General features: G+C 42.2%; 1 protein-coding gene across 4 annotated transcripts in view; it reads left to right on the forward strand.

Annotated features, from left to right (window-relative positions):
- The window catches only part of slc12a3 (solute carrier family 12 member 3), a 63,018-nt gene that overhangs the window by 14,249 nt on the left and 30,202 nt on the right, over positions 1-18,567 (forward strand). For all 4 annotated transcript variants that reach the window (XM_059651618.1, XM_059651619.1, XM_059651620.1 and 1 more), the window contains 6 exons: positions 1,157-1,296; positions 7,125-7,235; positions 8,572-8,683; positions 9,804-9,931; positions 11,720-11,804; positions 14,149-14,303. In XM_059651618.1, coding sequence (XP_059507601.1) covers positions 1,157-1,296; positions 7,125-7,235; positions 8,572-8,683; positions 9,804-9,931; positions 11,720-11,804; positions 14,149-14,303 — 731 coding nt within the window. The remainder of the gene's footprint in view (positions 1-1,156; positions 1,297-7,124; positions 7,236-8,571; positions 8,684-9,803; positions 9,932-11,719; positions 11,805-14,148; positions 14,304-18,567) is intronic.

Below are 18,567 nucleotides of genomic sequence, written 5' to 3' on the forward strand. Positions count from 1 at the left end.
CATGGTGGCAGCTAGAATGCTCTCAAACCATCAGGAATATAACCAGCTTTTTCATGTCCCTGTTGCAGAATTCATCTGTTCCTAAACAATACCGTAAGAAGGGAAAGCACAATAGACAGGGGCAGCAGAAATGAAACACATTACCGGTTCTGTTTAAATTAACTGTAGGATTCGGCTTGATGAGTACAAATTATAAACATGAGGATCTGCTCTCATTTCCCCAAGACAAAATCACTAACAACAGGAATGTATTTTCAGAATTTTTTCCCTGTTGAAGACCTTGTCATAGATGCATAGAATCTTCCAGCACAGAGACAGGCCCTTCAGCCCAAACGGGTCCATGCTGACTAAAATCCACCTTCACCCTATTTCCCTGCACTTGGCCCATACCCTTCTAAACCTTTCCTATCCATGTATTCGTCCAAATACCTTTTAAATGTTGTTAATGTACCTGCCTCAACCACTTCTGTTGGCAGCTCGTTCCATATGCGTGCCACCGTCTGTGTTTAAAAAAAAGTTGCCCCTCAGGTTCCTGTGTATTCTTTTCCCTCTTAAATTCACATCCTCTAGTCCATGATTCCCCAACCCTGGGAAAAGGCTGAATCCATTCACCCTATCCATGCCTCTCGTGGTCTTATACACTTCTATAAGATCTCCCCTCAGTCTGCTACGTTCTAAAGAGAAATGCCCTAGCTTGCCCAACCTCTCCCTATAACTCAGTGTCTTGAGTCCTGATAACATCCTTGTAAATTTCTTCTGCATGCTTTCCAGTTTAATAACATCCTTCCTATGGCAAGGTGACCAAAACTGAATACAGTACTCCACCAATGTCCTGTACAACTGCAACATAACTTCCCAACTTCTGTACTCAGTGCCCTGACTGATGACAGTGTGCTAAAAGCCTTCTTCACTGCCCTGTCTACCTGTGACTCCACTTTCAGACAATCATACACCTGAACCCCAAGATCCCTCTGTTCGACGACACTCCTTAAGGCCTGACAATTCACCATAAAACTCCTACCATGATTTGACTTTCCAAAATGTGAAACCTCACACTTACCTATATTAAGCTCAATTTGCCATTTCTTGGCCCACTTCCCCAATTTGTGTTTGCCCTGTGTTTACAGTAAAAGGCATTTGTTTCTGTGTTGTTCAGGTGGCACATATTTCCTTATCTCAAGGAGCCTTGGCCCAGAGCTTGGAGGCTCCATTGGGCTCATCTTTGCTTTTGCAAATGCGGTGGCAGTTTCCATGCACACTGTTGGCTTTGCTGAGACTGTGAAAGATCTTCTTGTTGTAAGTTGGGTTCATTTCAATTCCGTGTCGCAGTATTTTTGTTGTTTGAAAGAACCATAAATACCAATTGATGGGATAATGGGAACTACAGATGCTGGAGAATCCAAGATAATAAAGTGTGAAGCTGGATGAACACAGCAGGCCAAGCAGCATCTCAGGAGCACAAAAGCTGACGTTTCGGGCCTAGACCCTTCATCAGAGAGGGGGATGGGGTGAGGGTTCTCGAATGAATAGGGAGAGAGGGGGAGGCAGACCGAAGATGGAGAGAAAAGACGATAGGTGGAGAGGGGAGTATAGGTGGGGAGGTAGGGAGGGGATAGGTCAGTCCAGGGAAGACGGACAGGTCAAGGAGGTGGGATGAGGTTAGTAGGTAGGAGATGGAGGTGCGGCTTGAGGTGGGAGGAAGGGATGAGTGAGAGGAAGAACAGGTTAGGAAGGCAGAGACAGGCTGGGCTGGTTGTGTGATGCAGTGGGGGGAGGGGACGAACTGGGCTGGTTTTGGGATGCGATGGGGGAAGGGAAGATTTTGAAGCTTGTGAAGTCCACATTGATACTATGGGGCTGCAGGGTTCCCAGGCGGAATATGAGTTGCTGTTCCTGCAATCTTTGAGTGGCATCATTGTGGCACTGCAGGAGGCCCATGGTGGACATGTCATCTAAAGAATGGGAGGGGGAGTTGAAATGGTTCGCAACTGGGAGGTGCAGTTGTTTATTGCGAACCAAGCGGAGATGTTCTGCAAAGCAGTCCCCAAGCCTCTGCTAGGTTTCCCCAATGTCGAGGAAGCCACACCGGTACAATGGATACAGTATACCACATTGGCAGATGTGCAGGTGAACCTCTGCTTAATATGGAAAGTCATCTTGGGGCCTGGGATGGGGGTGAGGGAGGAGGTGTGGGGCAAGTGTAGCACTTCCTGCGGTTGCAGGGGAAGGTGCCGGGTGTGGTGGGGTTGGAGGGCAGTGTGGAGCGAACAAGGGAGTCACGGAGAGAGTGGTCTCTCCGGAAAGCAGACAAAGGTGGGGATGGAAAAATGTCTTGGGTGGTGGAGTCGGACTGTAGATGGCGGAAGTGTCGGAGGATGATGCGTTGTATCCGGAGGTTGGTGGGGTGGTGTGAAAGAACGAGGGGGATCCTCTTTGGGCGGTTGTGGCGTGGGCGGGATGTGAGGGATGTGTTGCGGGAGATGCGGTCAAGGGCTTTCTTGACCACTGTGGGGGGAAAGTTGCGATCCTTTCAAGAACTTGGACATCTGGGATGTGTGGGAGTGGAATGCCTCATCGTGGGAGCAGATGCGGCGGAGGCGGAGGAATTGGGAATAGGGGATGGAATTTTTGCAGGAGGGTGGGTGGGAGGCGGTGTATTCTAGGTAGCTGTGGGAGTCGGTGGGCTTGAAATGGACATAAGTTACAAGTTGGTTGCCAGAGATGGAGACTGAGAGGTCCAGGAAGGTGAGGGATGTGTTGGGACCAATTGATGCTTTGTTCAGGTCCACTCTTTGAAATATGCAAGCTTGGCTGTGACACCAAATGAACACAAGGATGGAATTCAGCACTCATGGTCTCCCCCACCCCCCTGTAAGGTTACATACTCTCACTTTCCACCGCAGACAGTTCCTCAGTGAACACCAAGTATTCCCCCAAAGCCTAGGAGGGGATGGGATACCATTAGGCCAATTGCTCTAACAGAGCCATTACAGATGTACAGCATGACACAGATGTGGAAATAAAGCCTAAGGTCTCATTTTTTAAATTCAATCATTTTACTATTTAGGGAGATGGATTAGTGCTCCTACCAAGTAGAAATTCTTTGCTTTCTTTTGCCAGACAGCAACCAATAGAGGCATAATAATGGTGAGTTTCAGTTTTGTCAACGTTTCACACCTAGCTAGCTGGGTTCAGAGATACATTGAGCAAGAGGATTGTTAGGTCACAGGTGAGGGGCAGGTCAGGGTCTATTGCAAATGTACTTAGCTTGGCACCTGCAGAATAAAGATTCCATGTGTTCTTCAACTTGCAAAGATAACCCAGAATTAACAGATTGTTGGCAATAAAAATAATATATCTCTGAGTCATGACATCCATTCATCTTGGGAGACAATGTGCTGCACCTGGGTGTCACTTCCAAGTTACTATGTTCTGGCTGTAGAGGCTGAATTGCAGTGACTTGAAGAACGTTGGCCTGCGATTGACTGAGGAGTTCGTTTCTCCCCCCAGCTGCTTCCCTTTTCTGTTCTCTACATTTCTACCCAATTGCTGACCACTTGCATGTAGACAGACTGGGCAGCGGCAAAGAATTTCCATGTGCCGATTCCAAACTCTGGAGCCTCTATCAGAGATCTTCATTTTTCAGACGTAGGTGAGCACTGTTGGAATAGAATATCCTTTGTCACGTGGACTCAATACAGAAGTACAGGAGTGAAAAGTTTACAATGCCACCCCATGTGGCACTATCTTAGGTGCTAAGTACCTAGGTACAAATCTTAGATACAGAATATATAAACAAAAAAGGTGGAGAAAGTCACGTTACTTATAGCTGTTGATAATATAAGTTAGAAAAATGAGAATAAAGTTTAAAAAGAGAGGCATTTCAGCCTTTCCATAAAGGGCCTGCAGTAGATCAGCGCAGGGGGCTTCTACACGTCGTCTGCCCAGCTTGCAAGCCGCTGATCGCCTCTACCTGTCCCCAGACCAATAACTGTCCCCACTTTGATCGGGTCTCTACCGGCTTTGCCTCAGGAGAGAGCACTGGGATGGGGTGGCGGGCGTGGGGGTGGATAAACAGAATAAAACAGGAAATAAACAGAGTGGAAGTGTTCCATTTGGAGTGTCCTTTGCTGCCATCTTGACCAGATACACTTGTGTACAATAGCAAATTCAATATAGAGTGTATGGTTGGGAATGCCGGGCTCATCCATTGCCTCAAGTGAGCTAGCCAATGGTATTGCCACTGATTCCAGAAGGCAAATGTGCTGGGCATCACTGCACCCTGATGTACTTCCATGCTCGGCACATTGTCTCACTATAGGAAGAGGATTGATGAGGGCAGACCGGTGGACGTTCTATATAGACTTTAGTAAGACATTCAACAAGGTTCCACACAGTAGACTGGTTAGCAAGGTTAGATCACATGGAATATAGGGAGAACTAGCCACTTGGATACTGAACTGGCTTGAAGGTAGAAGACAGAGTGTGGTGTTGGAAGGTTGCTCAGACTGCAGGACAGTGCCCAGTGTCCCAAAGGCTTGGGGCTGGGTCCACTTCTTTGTCATTTATGTAAATGATGCAAATATAAACATAGGAGGTATGGTTAATAAATTTGCAGATGACACCAGAATTGGAGGTGTAGTGAACAGTGAAGAAGGTTACCTCGGAGTACAACAGGACTTGATCAGAAGGGCCAGTGGGCCGAGGATTGGCAGATGGGGTTTAATTTGGATAAATGTGAGGTGCTGCATTTTGGAAAGGCAAATCAGGGCAGAACTACACTTAATGGTAGGGACATGGGGAGTGTTGCTCAACAGAGACGTAGGAGTGCAATTTCATTGTTCCTTGAAGGTGGAGTCGCAGCTAGATAGGATAGTGAAGGAGGTGCTTGGTATGCTTTCCTCTATTGGTCAGTGCATTGAGTATAGGAGTTGGGGGGTCATGCTGTGGCTGTATAGAACGTTGGTTAGGTCACTTTTGAAAACTACATTCAATTCTCGCTATAGGAAAGATATTGTGAAACTTGAAAGGGCTCAGAAAAAATTTATAAGGATATTGCCAGAGTTGGAGGGTTTGAGCTAAAGGGAGAAACTGGGGCTATTTTTCCCTGGAGCGTTGGAGGCTGAGGGGTGACTTTTATAGAGGTTTATAAAATCATGAGGGACATGGATAGAATAAATAGGGCAGGTGGGGGTGACCGAAACTAGAAGGCTTAGGTTTAAGGAGAGAGGAGAGAAATTTAACTGATGTGACCTAAGGGGTAGAGATAGTAAGAACTGCCGATGCTGGAGTCTGAGATGACAGTGTGGAGCTGAAGGAACTCAGCAGGCCGGGCAGCATCAGAGGAGCAGGAAAGCTGATGTTTTGGGCCAGCACCCTTCAGGGCTTTGTATTTTTAGTTGGTTTACTCTGTCTCGACTTTGACATAGCAACAGTGGCTTTGGTGATCCTGGTGCCAATTTCAACCTCCAGGGACATGTAAGTGTTGATCCAATGTATGTGAAGTTGTCAGTGACCTCCAGTGTGGGCTTGCCCATGTTGACAGAAGGTGGTAAATTTACCTCCTGGTCTGTAGCGTTGGTCCTTCTGATGCTGATTGTCAGCCAAAGTTTTTCTCAGGTCTGGAAGAACTGATCTACAAGCTGTCATAGATGAATGGCAGGCTTGGATGCCAGTACAGTTACACAGTTTGATCTTGGCACATAGTCGAACAGCTGTCTGCTCTGGGGTGCAGATTAACTCCCTGTACAACAGCAGCACCAAGAGAAATCGGCTGAAGTGTGTGCCAGGATGCAGCCCTACTGTGCCCCAGAGCAGGTCTGGAAAGTTTCCAACGAGGCTGTTTTGTAACTTATGAAACTCTGATGTTCTTATGGAATTGAATAAAAGATACCCATGAGTCCAGGCGGGCAGCCCATTTGCCACACCAGTTTAAATTATCTGTCTCTACTGAAAGATTGAAACCGTCATTGAGGTCAATGATGATGTGGCCAGCAATGTTCACAACACTCCCGTCTGACTGATGAAATGAGAAAACCATGTCAACTATCAACCTGCCAGTTCGCAAGCTGCATGGAGAGTCATGACAGTCGCATAATACCTGAATCTGGTCACAGCAATGAGAGCAAGCACCTTCCAACAACACTGAGCAAGGAGGTCCGTCACTCACTGACTGCAGTCACCAAGATCCCTATTGTTCTTGACCAAATTTGACTATTTTTGCATCTCGCGTGTTCTGAGGCACAAATCTTCCCTTCCAGTCATGATGGACATGTTACATTGAATTAAATTCAATTAAAAGCCCATTGGCAGTAAAATAGCAAAATACCGTGTATTCAGCAACAAAGCATGTTTTCAGTGTAGAATTTCATTCCATTAACTAAACTGATGAAAAATCAAATAAATTGTTATGACCTATATTACACCTAATTAACCAACGAATTAAATACCTGCTTGGGCTGTTTAGTTCAAATTGATTATTGTTGACTAATTTCTATTTTCTATTGCTAGATTAATCTCAGAATGCTAACTAGTTTGGAAATTTACTATTCTCTGGTGCTTGCATTCATTCAGAAATCCTACAAAATGACCTCCGTTTCAGACAAACCTCAATAATTATCTTAATGACCAGTTTTCTGAAGTTGTCAGTACTAGCTTTTGCATAACAACAGGTTTCAGAGTTACCTGACTTAATGTTGTCTATAATCCTGATGTGTTATATTTAAATGGCCCATAGAATCCATTGTTAGAATCTCCAAAACATCGGCTAACTTTTTCAGTACAACCTTTTATGCGAATGTGTCTATGATTTGTTGTGATCAGCGTAATTATGGTGCAGGAGGAAACCAGTCTGAATTACTTAAGATCAGTTGTTGAGTTTTAACCTTTTGCAGAAAAACATTTTACAAGAGTACGCTATCCCTGATTGCAGTTGTCCTTAGCACCGCAAGAGTAGCCCTCATAATCAAGCCAAATACACTGACTGTATGTATAATGACAATATGTTGATTGAAACTCTGTAATTCTATAAACCATCAAGGTCAGAATGTCTATTTTCAGTTCTAATGTTGTGCAATTGTGACCTGCAGACTCCTATGAATCTAAGCACTTTAACCTTTCAATAGGAATACAATGCAACAATTATGGACCCCACAAATGATATAAGGATTATTGGAGTCATAACAGTGACTGTGCTACTTGGGATTTCACTGGCTGGAATGGAATGGGAAGCAAAGGTAAAGCCACTGGAATTTTTTAACATTATGGAAGTTTTGAGTCTCTGTAATCAATCAATTGTAAAAAATTTAAATCTTTACTTGTATTTTGTAGATACTGTATTAACAAGTCCTTGTTTGTACTTGGTTGTTTACTGTACTTTATCCTTGTTTAGGTCAGACATGCACCATATTGTACCCTCATGTTTAGGGAGATTGACAAATGTTCTCACTGACCCCTTGCTGCTTCTGAGCTGACTGCAATAAGGTGGATTTAGGCCCCTTTTCCGACTTGTTCGACGTAATTTTTTTATTTTCTCTCAGCTCACAGTAAAGAACTTGAGCATTGATTGGCCCTTTCAGCAGTAGAATTCAGCAGTCTGATTTGTGTAGGATCATGATTGCAAATTCACGTCTGGTAATGGCACAGCATGGTCATTGGAACCAGCAACATGTACAAAGTGCCGAAGCACTAGATGACCAATGTTTTTTCAAATTGTGTTTGCTATCAAGCATTGCACATTGGAATGTCCTACCACTGAAAGCTTAGAGACTGAAGTTATTGTCATTTTGCTGTTAGTAACAATGGAGTATTCTTTTGAATGTTAGGGTTTACGGCATTAGTTTACTGGTATGAGTGATTCATTAATATGATCAAAACATCCTCACAAAGAATTAGACACTTGTCTTAGAGATTCCATCAATATATATTCCTACTCTTTGTAAGCTCAGCTGGACTTGAATCCTGAGTCATTGCTAAAATGATTGATGTGATGAGGTATCGTGGGATAGGACAAAGAATAAACTTCGAATAGGTTGCAACATATTGCTCCTGATGTGACACCATGTACATTTATGTAGTGCCTCTTGGTGGACAACACAAGTTTAGTGGACATAGAAGTAGTCTTGGTCAAAAATGCAAGCTTCAGAGAGGTTTCTCTTGTTTCTGAGGAACAAAATGTGAGGACTTGGAGAATTCCACAGAGTGGACCAAGATGTCAGAATGCTCAATGGCCTCAACAGCGGTCAAGCTTTTTGTGGTTGTACATTATAAGTTTATATTGTTATTCTTTAAACTGTGTTATCAGATGTTATATTTTTATCATGATATTTAATACGATTCAGTGTAGAAAAATTAAAACATTTGTGTAACTCATTTTCAGAGTTGCCAGATGGAAGTCTGTTTTAGCAGTGTTTTTGACCAAGGAATGAAATGAAGCAATAATTTAGCATTATTTGCATCATTCACTTCATTGATCCACCATCTCGAGTTATTAGCTGTAGTGTTAGAGCAGGGCTACAACTTTTTCATTGCTTCTGTTGTGAAGAATGCCCTTCTCTCTTTTATTTCTGATAGGCACAGGTTGGCTTCTTCTTTGTGATCATGGTTTCCTTTGCAAACTACATTGTGGGGACGTTTATCCCAGCATCGAAAGAAAAGCAGGCCAAAGGCTTTTTCAACTATAGAGGTGTGTACTTAGGTTTCTAAACTGTGGAGGTTGCTTATTTTCAGGCTACATTTTCTTAAGGCCAACCCCCCCCCCCCCCAACCTTTTTTTAATTATTACATCTAGATAAACATAGTCAATGCATTAAGGAGTTTTATGGCACATTTATGCCCATGTATATGTTGGAGCACAGACTGCTGTTATTCTGCAGATTGTGCGCCCAACATGGGGATCTACAACCTGCCTCTATGCCCTGGGTTAGGGAATAGGCAAATCAGAGTTGTTTGCTGCTCCTGACTCCAGTGATCTTTGCTGGAAAATAGGCACAAGTGGCTGTTGAATGAGGATGGAGTTGAGTTTGATTCCTTATCGATGAATATTTTGGCAATGATCACTCTTTGAGCTCCCAAATGAGGAATAGGAACTTGGGCAAAGTAGCCAGATTTCATGAAGCATCACCTAAACATGAATCATCGCCTTTGACAGGGGAGTAGAATGGCGGTGGGGGAGGGGTTACTGTTATATAATTTCTGACATCCTTATTAAATACTTCTCACATTGGAACCCTTTAAATTTGTTTCAAATCAGATATGATACTAAACATTCTTTCTGTTTTTTCTCTCGCGGTAGAGAGAACGCAGAGCACCGCAGAATAAAGCGTTGTAAACAAACGTAAAACACAAGGTTACAAAGTGTGGAGCTGGATGAACACAGCAGGCCAAGCAGCACCTCAGGAGCACAAAAGCTGACGTTTCGGGCCTAGACCCTTCAACAGAGCTCTGATGAAGGGTCTAGGCCCGAAACGTCAGCATTCGTGCTCCTGAGGTGCTGCTTTGCCTGCTGTGTTCATCCAGCTCCACACTTTGTTGTCTTGGATTCTCCAGCATCTGCAGTTCCCATTATCACTAAAACACAAGGTTGCTTGGTGAAAATGTGAACATATGTTAACTGAATAACCTGCTGTAAATTGCTGCCACATTGGTAAATTCAAACTATTTCAACCAAGTTTGCTTGGATTGTTTCACAATTGATTGAGCTCCCATAACATGATGCATTTCTGTTACGATGATGCATGGTGAGTGATTGGGTTCAGACAATGGTGTCTGCTTCTGTTCACTATAATGCTGATTTTGCTTTTCAGCTGAGATATTTGCCCAGAACCTTTTGCCTTGCTGGCAAAGTGACGCGTCCTTTTTTGGTATGTTTTCCATTTTCTTTCCCTCTGCAACTGGCATCCTGGCAGGTGCAAACATCTCTGGTGACCTGAAGGTAATTCAAAATGTTATGAATCAAAGCATAAATTCCCAAGTTTTTGTCTAGTCTCTTATACATGCAAGCATAAAACAGGAAGTCCCTTCTTCACTTGCAGTAATGTCTTTGTATTTCAAGCTTTTACGGTTTAAAAGGAGCTGTAATAAATTTAATGATCACATGTTCCTTTGTATTGTGAAAGAAGGTAACTGCCTTTTAATGGTGTTTCGCCTTATTACTGGTTTTATGCTTTCAATTTCTGGTTTCAAGCCAATTGTGGACCAGATATTTATGTGATATCTTTCCCCCTCCTGATAATATGTCTGAATTCTGCCATTATAATTGTGCAATTTCCTAAGGTTACTGAGGAGGAGAGTATTTGGGAATTTTAGAGAGCTGTAGTCAAATTTACTTCCAAGTTTATTTCTTTCACTTGATCAGGTGATGAATGCTAATGTAGAATGTGAAGCTGCTGTGCTACTCTGTGCAGGAATTAAAATTTTCATCAATCTGTTTTGAATTTCGGATAATGTTAATAATTAGCAGGCTGTAGAATGGTCATTCACTAAAACTGATTAACATTGGGGATGTTAAATATGCTGTCATGGAATGACCAACACTTTATAGGGAGAGAATGGCATTTGGTTTGGAAAGTTGAAGTTGGGTCTGCCAAAAGAGGTGAGGTTTCTGGGAAACAAGGAATAAACAATCTTTGATTAGATATTCAGACCAGTTAGACCTGGTCTGACCTGAGCTCCTCAAAGTCAAATCCAAACCCCTTTGATTCTATTGAAGGGGAATTTACCATGTGCCTTTGTTCTGCAATTTGACCTAGAATGAACCTCAATGAAAATACTCCCTCCATTTTTAAAATATAAAGAATTGAAACAAACCTCATGAAGCCTGTTCTAACATGATAAGGCAGTAGTAGTGGTGAGGTTAACTCACGGACTGTAAGACATGAGAAAAGTTTAAGAGTCGGTAGAACTGTTCTGGCCAAACTATCAGGCTTCCTTTTATGTTCATATCAGCTTCTTCAACTCTGCTTTTTTTTGGAGGACCCCTTGGTCTTTCTCCAGAAAACTATCCATTGCTTCTTCATTTTGTCTTTTTATGGGATGTCCACAATCCATTTTCAGCTTCATAACCTCAAGCCAACATTGAATACCCTCCATGCTACCCTGGAAGGTTAACTCTGTGTTCTTAGTATTGCAGTCCATGAGTGGTTCACCCTTCAAGTTGCACTGAGTTAGTGGTCAAATTCACAAATTGATTATCAGCAGATGTATTCTCATCCTCCCCCAATGTATGTGAAAATTAATTGGTTAAAGTGCACAAATAACAGATTTATTCCTATAGTTGTACTGTCCCCATATACAAGATGTATTTCAGTAATGCTTTTTAGATAGTAGTCCCCCACAAACCCCTGATCTCGACCAAGAAGGACAGGGTGTAAGATGCAAAGGAGCATCACTTCAAGTTCCCCTCCAAGTCTGTCTCAACCTGACTTGGAATATATCTCTGTTCACCATTGCTGGGATCAATTGGTCAACTTCCTACTCAATAGTACTGTAGGACTGCCTTCACCACAGAGAATTCAGCAGTTCAAGAAAACAAAACATCATCAACTTTAGAAGGGCAATAAATGCTAGCCTTGCCCAATGATGTCCTCCCCTCCATGATTGACTATTGAAAGATGTAGGAAATAATATTGCCTTGTGTGTTAACACATTGCCTTTGTCTGCCTGTAGTTAATAACCATCTTGTTAACTGTTTGCCCTCATTTACATTGCATTGCATTTGTAGGACCCTGCTGTAGCCATTCCAAAGGGAACCTTGTCAGCTATTTTTTGGACAGCTGTTTCCTACCTTGTAATTTCTGCTACCATTGGTAAGTTGTAACTTAATTATTGCTTATGAATGTCATAAAGTTCTGTGACTTCTTCTTTACTTATGAAAGATTATCTAAGACTTCTGGATTCGTAGTTTCTTTAGTAAAAATGATCAGATTCTGGTTTGATGTATTGTTTACACTTCTAAATGCAAATTGTTCATCATTTGCGCGTAACATCGAATTTTTTGAATTTTTGGTCATTGCCTTATCCAAAAGCTCAAGCCACTAATACAAGAACAAAGTTGTATTTATTTACGCCTCTGGGAACTCTTTACTACAAAAGTGTGAGAGAGCTTTTACATCTGCATGAGTGTGTAGACAGGGCCTCTGTTTATCTTTTTGTCCCAAAAGTTGTAATGATTCAGGTATATTGTATTATTGCACTGAAAACTCAACCTCAAGTCTGTGGATTGAGGTTTGTAGCTATGACTTAAGTGGTAAAGGTGCTACCAACTAAACTTAGGTAGCACGCACATGTACAAATGATTGCCAGTTGTAAGTGTAGGAAAACTTAACACATTTATGTCATATTCCTTTAAATGGATAAAATTTTGTTAAATAAAGCTATTAAGGAAAATGGGCCAAAGACAGATATATGGAATTAGGTCACAGATTAACCATGATCTTATTGAGTGGCAGAACGGGCTCAAGGGGTTGAATAGCCTACTCCTGTTCCTATGTTCCTCCAGAAAGTATTTTTAATGTCTCTAGCAGTATGAGTTTCCAGGATCCTTTCACACAGAATCCAAATTGAATCTCAGGCTCAGAAAATGTCAGATCTGATGTGCAAAGATTTGAGGATTTGGCCATTGTTAGTCTATTGTAATGAATTGGCTAACACAGTGCTGAAAATAATAAGTAAATAATTGTCTCTCAAATGTATCCAGTGACAATGTGTGATGAAAGCTATCTCTAAAACATTCGTTCTAAGAATGAAACAGTCTCGCTCATGTACCAAACTGTACTCGAGTGATAATATTTGTGCTTGTATTTTGCTATGAGGTTTTTTAAAATAGTTGGTTATGTCAATTTATTAAGCAGCATGAATGCATTACATACATGGGCGGAGATGTGCCATTTATCAACAGCAACAACGCAAAGATCTTCAGCCAGTCACGTGTTTTGTATTCTACAAAATCCCATCTTCTTTATTTAGTCATGGGACATGGCATTGCTGGCTGGATCAGCATTTATTGCCCATCCCTGTTTGCGCTTGAGAAAATAGTGGAGAGCTGCTTTCTCGAAATGCTGCAGTCCCCTTGGTGTAGGTACCCCAAGACTGCAGTAGTGGAGGGTGTTGTAGGATTTCGATTAACAGGAGTGAAGAAATGCTGTAACTGGGGTATATGACTGAATCATTAGTTGACCTTTCAAATCTTTGCACATCAGATCTGACATTTTCTGAGCCTGAGATACAATTTGGATTCTGTGTGAAAGGATCCTGGAAACTCATACTGTCAGAGACATTAAAAATACTTTCTGGAGGAACATAGGAACAGGGGTAGGCTATTCAACCCCTTGAGCCCATTCTGCCACTCAATAAGATCATGGCTAATCTGTGAGCTAATTCCATATACCTGCCTTAGGCCCATTTTCCTTAATAGCTTTATTTAACAAAATTTTATACATTTAAAATTGATAACTGCTGCAGCATTAGCTGTGTTTGCTGAAGACAGTTCTAAACATTTAGTGCTCTTTGTATATCAATTTTTTTTTGTATTCATTCACGTGATGAGAGTGTCACTAATTAGGCCAACATTTATTGTTCATCTGTCATTACCTAGGGGGTGTGTTCTTGTTGGGCCGAAGGGCCTGTTTCCACACTGCAGGGAATCTAATCTAAAAGTCAACCGCATTGCGGTGGGTCTGGAGTCACATGTAGGCCAGACCAGATAAGGATGGCAGTTTCCTTACCTAAAGGACATTAGTGAACTAGATGGGTTCTTCCAACAATCAACAATGGATTTATGGTCGTCAATATACCCTTAATTCCAGGTATTTTGTTGAATTTGAACCTGGGTCCCAGGGCATTACTTAGATTTCTGGATTAATAGTCCGGTGATAAACCCATTGAGCCATTGCTTCCCCATAAGAGTCAGTTGGTTTCCTAACATCGCTCCTGAAAGGTCTGGCCTTAATTCTCAAACTTAGCCCCTTAGTTCTAGAACCCCCAACCAGTGGAAATAATGTATCTACCTTTTCCTGAGGAGCACGCTCTCCACTACACCAAATGCAAAGGCAACTCCTTACTGTCCACTATTCTTGAAGCTTGAGGATATAAGAATGCTTAAAAGTTTGGGAAACCTATCTTTAACATAGTTTCTTCCACCTTCCACTTTAGGATCTTGCGTGGTACGTGATGCCTCTGGTAGTCTGAATGACACCGTTCTTGTCGCGCCAGCGGATTGTGAAGGTATTGCCTGTGGTTATGGCTGGAACTTCACTGAATGCGCTCAGGCTGGTACATGTACTTACGGACTCATTAACTACTACCAGGTAAAAATAACACAGCAACAGTTGGATGTTCACACTTCAAGCAGCAAGATTTTCTTTTAATAACATGGTAGATTTTGGTTAAAAAGCTGTAGAAAACATAGTGAGGAATAGAAAGGGGGAGTTGGTCAGTTCAAATTCTCCACAATAAGAATAATTGTAGGTTAGTGTGGTATGCTGGAACTGCACATACCAGACTATTACCTTTGCATATTTGCAGAAATTAATTATCAGAGTATTGAAGCATTGTATGGAATTGATGCATTGTAACTTCAAAGTGTTGGATGGCACTGAATGGAAATTGTTGCAGGGAAATCCTTTTTGAAAAGATAACCGGGCTTCCCATCTCCAGAGTTGAGTCAATCAAAAAAAAATCGCTATTGGACATAAAGATGCTGTTCAGCCTGTCAAATCCATGCTTTTTGTCTGTTAAAAGACTTGATTCAGTTGCATTCCCCTGCCCTTTTCCCAATCGTCCTACATGGATTTTCCTGTCAAGTGCTGACGCAGTTCACTTTTTGTAAACCACAGTAAAGTCTGCCTCCACCATCCCTGAGGTGGTGCATTCCCAAATGTAAACACTGGAGAAGGATTTTCCTTGTGTCTTCTTTGGTTCTTTTGTCAATCACTTTCAATCTATTCTCTCAGATTTTTGACCCAATGGTAACAACATCCCTATGCCTACTCCCTCTGACTACCCCGTCCACACCCTTCATGGTTTAGAATACTTTGAGGGCGACACAGTGGCTTAGAGGTTTGTGCTGCTGCCTCAGCATCAGTGACCTGGGTTCAGTTTTACCATCAGGTGACTGTATGGAGTTTGCACATTCTCCCCGTGCTCCGTTTCCTCCCAAAGCCCAAAAACGTGCAGGTTTGGTGGATTGGCCATGCTAAATTGTCCCTTAGTGCCCAGGGACTTGAAGGCTAGCTGGATTAGCCATGGGAAATGTAGGGTTACAGGGTACAGTAGGGAGGTGGGTTTTGGGTAGGATGCTCTTTAGAAGGTCAGTGAAGACACAATGGGCCAAGAGGCCTGCTTCCACACTAGAGATTCTGTGATTATCTGAGTCAGAGTGCTGTGCTGATGAGCAGGTTCCTGATTTCATGGACTCTAGCTTCTGGGCAGTACTGCCACCTCTGTGGCCATCCAATCATTTCTTTCTCAGGTTTGGGAACAACATGATCAATGAGGAGCTGGAACTGCCCTCTGGGGCCCTGCTGCTGGAGCTCAGGTCAAGAGGACCATTGGTTGCAGGTATGTGTTGGGGAGAAGGAGAAGGCTCGAAGCTGGAAAGGAAAAGGAGGCTGTAAGGAGCTGACTGGAGGTTTGAAGGGAGGAACAGCTAGGACAGAGACAGGAATATTGAGGCTGAAAGTGGAGGGTAGGAGCAAAGAAGCTGCACATGAGACGGGGATATGTGGAGTCTACAGGCAGGTAGAATGAGGATGATGGTACATGGTGGCAGGCAGCAACCAGTGAAGTACCACATCATTTCTCAGTAACTGTTACTGACATGGATGAGTGAAACAACTGTAATAACCCCAGCTTTGCAGCTGACACAAAGCTGGGTGGGAGGGTGAACTGTGAGAATACTGCAGAGATGCTTCAATGTGATTCGGACAAATTGAGAAAGTGGATGCATGCATGACAGATGTAGATAAATGGGAGATTATTCACTTTAGCAGCAGAAACAGCAAAGCAGATTATTACCTGAATTGCAATGGATTGGGAAAGGGTGAAATGCAGTGGGACTTGAGTGTCCTTGTAGACCATTCACTGAAAGTAAAAACACAGCTGCAGCAGGTGGGGAAGAAGGCAAATGGTATGTTAGCCTTCATAGCGGGAGAATTTGAGTACAGGAGCAGGAGTGTCTTGCTGCAATTGTACCGGGCCTAAGTGAGACAACACTTGGATAAGATGGCCAAAACGGCACCAATACTCCGAGGAAGGATGCTCTAGCTGTGGAGGAAATGACCGTTTATCAGACTGAATCCTGGGATGGCAACACTGACAAGTGAAGAGACACTGGATCAGTTAGGTTTATATTCACTGGAGTTTGGAAGAATGAAGGAGGATTTCTCTATAAAATTCTAACAGGACTATTCAAGGTAATTGCAGGAAGGATGTTCCCAGTGACTAGGGAGAACAAGGGGTGGGGTTACAGACTAAGGATATGGGTAGGTCATTTAGGACAGAGATGAGAATTTTCTTCAGCCAGAGGGTAGTGAAATTCTCTATGACAGATAACAGTTAAGACCAAAATGTTTTCACGGAGTTAGTCCTTAGGACTAAAGGGCAAGCCGGAACAGAGTACTGAGTTGGATGATCAGCCATGATCACACTGAATAGCAGAATAGTCTCCAAGGGTCAAATGGCCTACTTCTGCTCCTATTTTCTATATTTCTATGAAAAGGTGATCTCAAAAGAGGGAGAACAGTTTAAAGCTGTCAACAAAAGAACATTGTCTCACTGGAAGCTGAGCAAACTTGAAATCACTGAGATAAATTCCTTGTAAATGAATGTGGAATATCTTGCTTAATGTAGTGGATGCAGTCAAAATGAAAATATGACAGTTAAATATAAATCTGTAATTGAGATCTGAAATATAGTAAAGAGGATAATTACAGTCTGATTTTAAATGGTCCAGCTTCGTACGTACATGATGGAAATGCATTAGCTGTAACCTTATTAGTCTGTGTAAGATGTGTTTAGGCTAATGGCCTTTTATATAAAACCTTCTGTAACTTATTGTAGAAAGAAAACTTTTGGTGATAACTTATGCCTGTCGTCTTGTGCCAGTTTAAACTGTGGTTTTGAATTAATGGTTCCCCTGTGGCTTTAAGTTCAATGGAGACTTAATAACTGAGGAAATAGCTGATTTCTTTTCATTCTGCTTTTGCATACAGAAACAGAAGAGCAGAAGGTATTGCCACTACATGACTGCATCACTGAATTATTGAGTTAGTGAGAGTGAAAAATGTAATCGCTGAAAAGCGACAAGTAGCTCTCAAAGCCATCTTAAGAAGAGCCCTTGGGGAGGGGGAGAAAAAGATAGGGCCTGGTTGAAAAATGTGAAGCATGAAACATAATATAAACAACCAGGTTGTGTGCAATTACCTGATTAAGTTCTGGCTGTAAAATGTAATAAATTGGAACCTATGCTTTTGATGGTCTCGATAAGTAGAAACATAGAATGCAAAGCCAAAGTTTTTTTGCTGGAGTTATGTAAAACAATTTGATATTATTGTTGCAAAATGACTATTATTTACAATTCTGGGTGTCAGAAGTATGTAAAGACTTTGTAAGGACAATTAAATGGGGAAAGATTGTAAAGAGTGGGGTGGATTGGAGATTGACTGGACCTCTTGCTGAATAGCCACCTCCCATGCTGCATTATTCTGTTCAATAGCACTGAAAAGGTGTGGAGGTATTTGACAGGACCTGTGAAGGTTAAAAAGAGATATGGGGTGAGGAGTTTGGATTTAGGAGAACCTCCAGGGCCTATAACTTATCATCCTGGCCTTGCCTCTAGCTGTTCCCAATCTTCTCTGAGGGGACTAGCCCCAGTTTCCCCTGTCTGACCACAAACTGAAGTTCTTCAATCCTGGAGCCAATCTTTTTGTTTGCAGTTTCTCTAAAACCTTCATATTCTTCCTAGCATGTGGTGCCCCATATTAAATTTGATAACCACTCAAGACTGAACCTCTATTTTGGAAAGGCCCACCGTAACTTCTTTGCTTTTATATTGTCTGCTTCTATCTATAAAGCCTAGTTTGGATCCCTATTTAATCACTTTGTTAACTTGCCTCTCTACTCTCTAAGATTTGAACACGTATACCACCAGGTCCTGTTGCCAAATCTCTTTTTTAAAGTCATATTCTTTAGCTTATTGCCTCACCTCATTTTTTCCTACTTTCTTGCTTACACTCCACTGCATCAAATTTCATTAACCATGAGATCCCACCTCCCCAACCCCAGTCCATTTCTCCAGCCTGTTCATACTGTCTTGAAATCTATCCCCATACTCCCTGTGGTTCACAACACTGCCACGTTTTGTGTCTTTTGCTCATTTTGAAGTTTTATCCTGTACTCAAAGTTATTAATAAGTATCAAGGATTTTTTAATGAAACTCGACTATTTCAGTCCAGTTTCATTTTCTATTCACTGCAACGGTTTAACAATGTCATAGAAGCCACAAGAAGTGTCCAGGAATTTGCATCCAGTAGTATGGAAATGTCCTGCCATGTCTCTTTCTTTTCGATTGAA

The sequence above is a fragment of the Stegostoma tigrinum genome, chromosome 16 (assembly GCF_030684315.1).
Source record: "Stegostoma tigrinum isolate sSteTig4 chromosome 16, sSteTig4.hap1, whole genome shotgun sequence".
Lineage (NCBI taxonomy): Eukaryota > Metazoa > Chordata > Chondrichthyes > Orectolobiformes > Stegostomatidae > Stegostoma > Stegostoma tigrinum.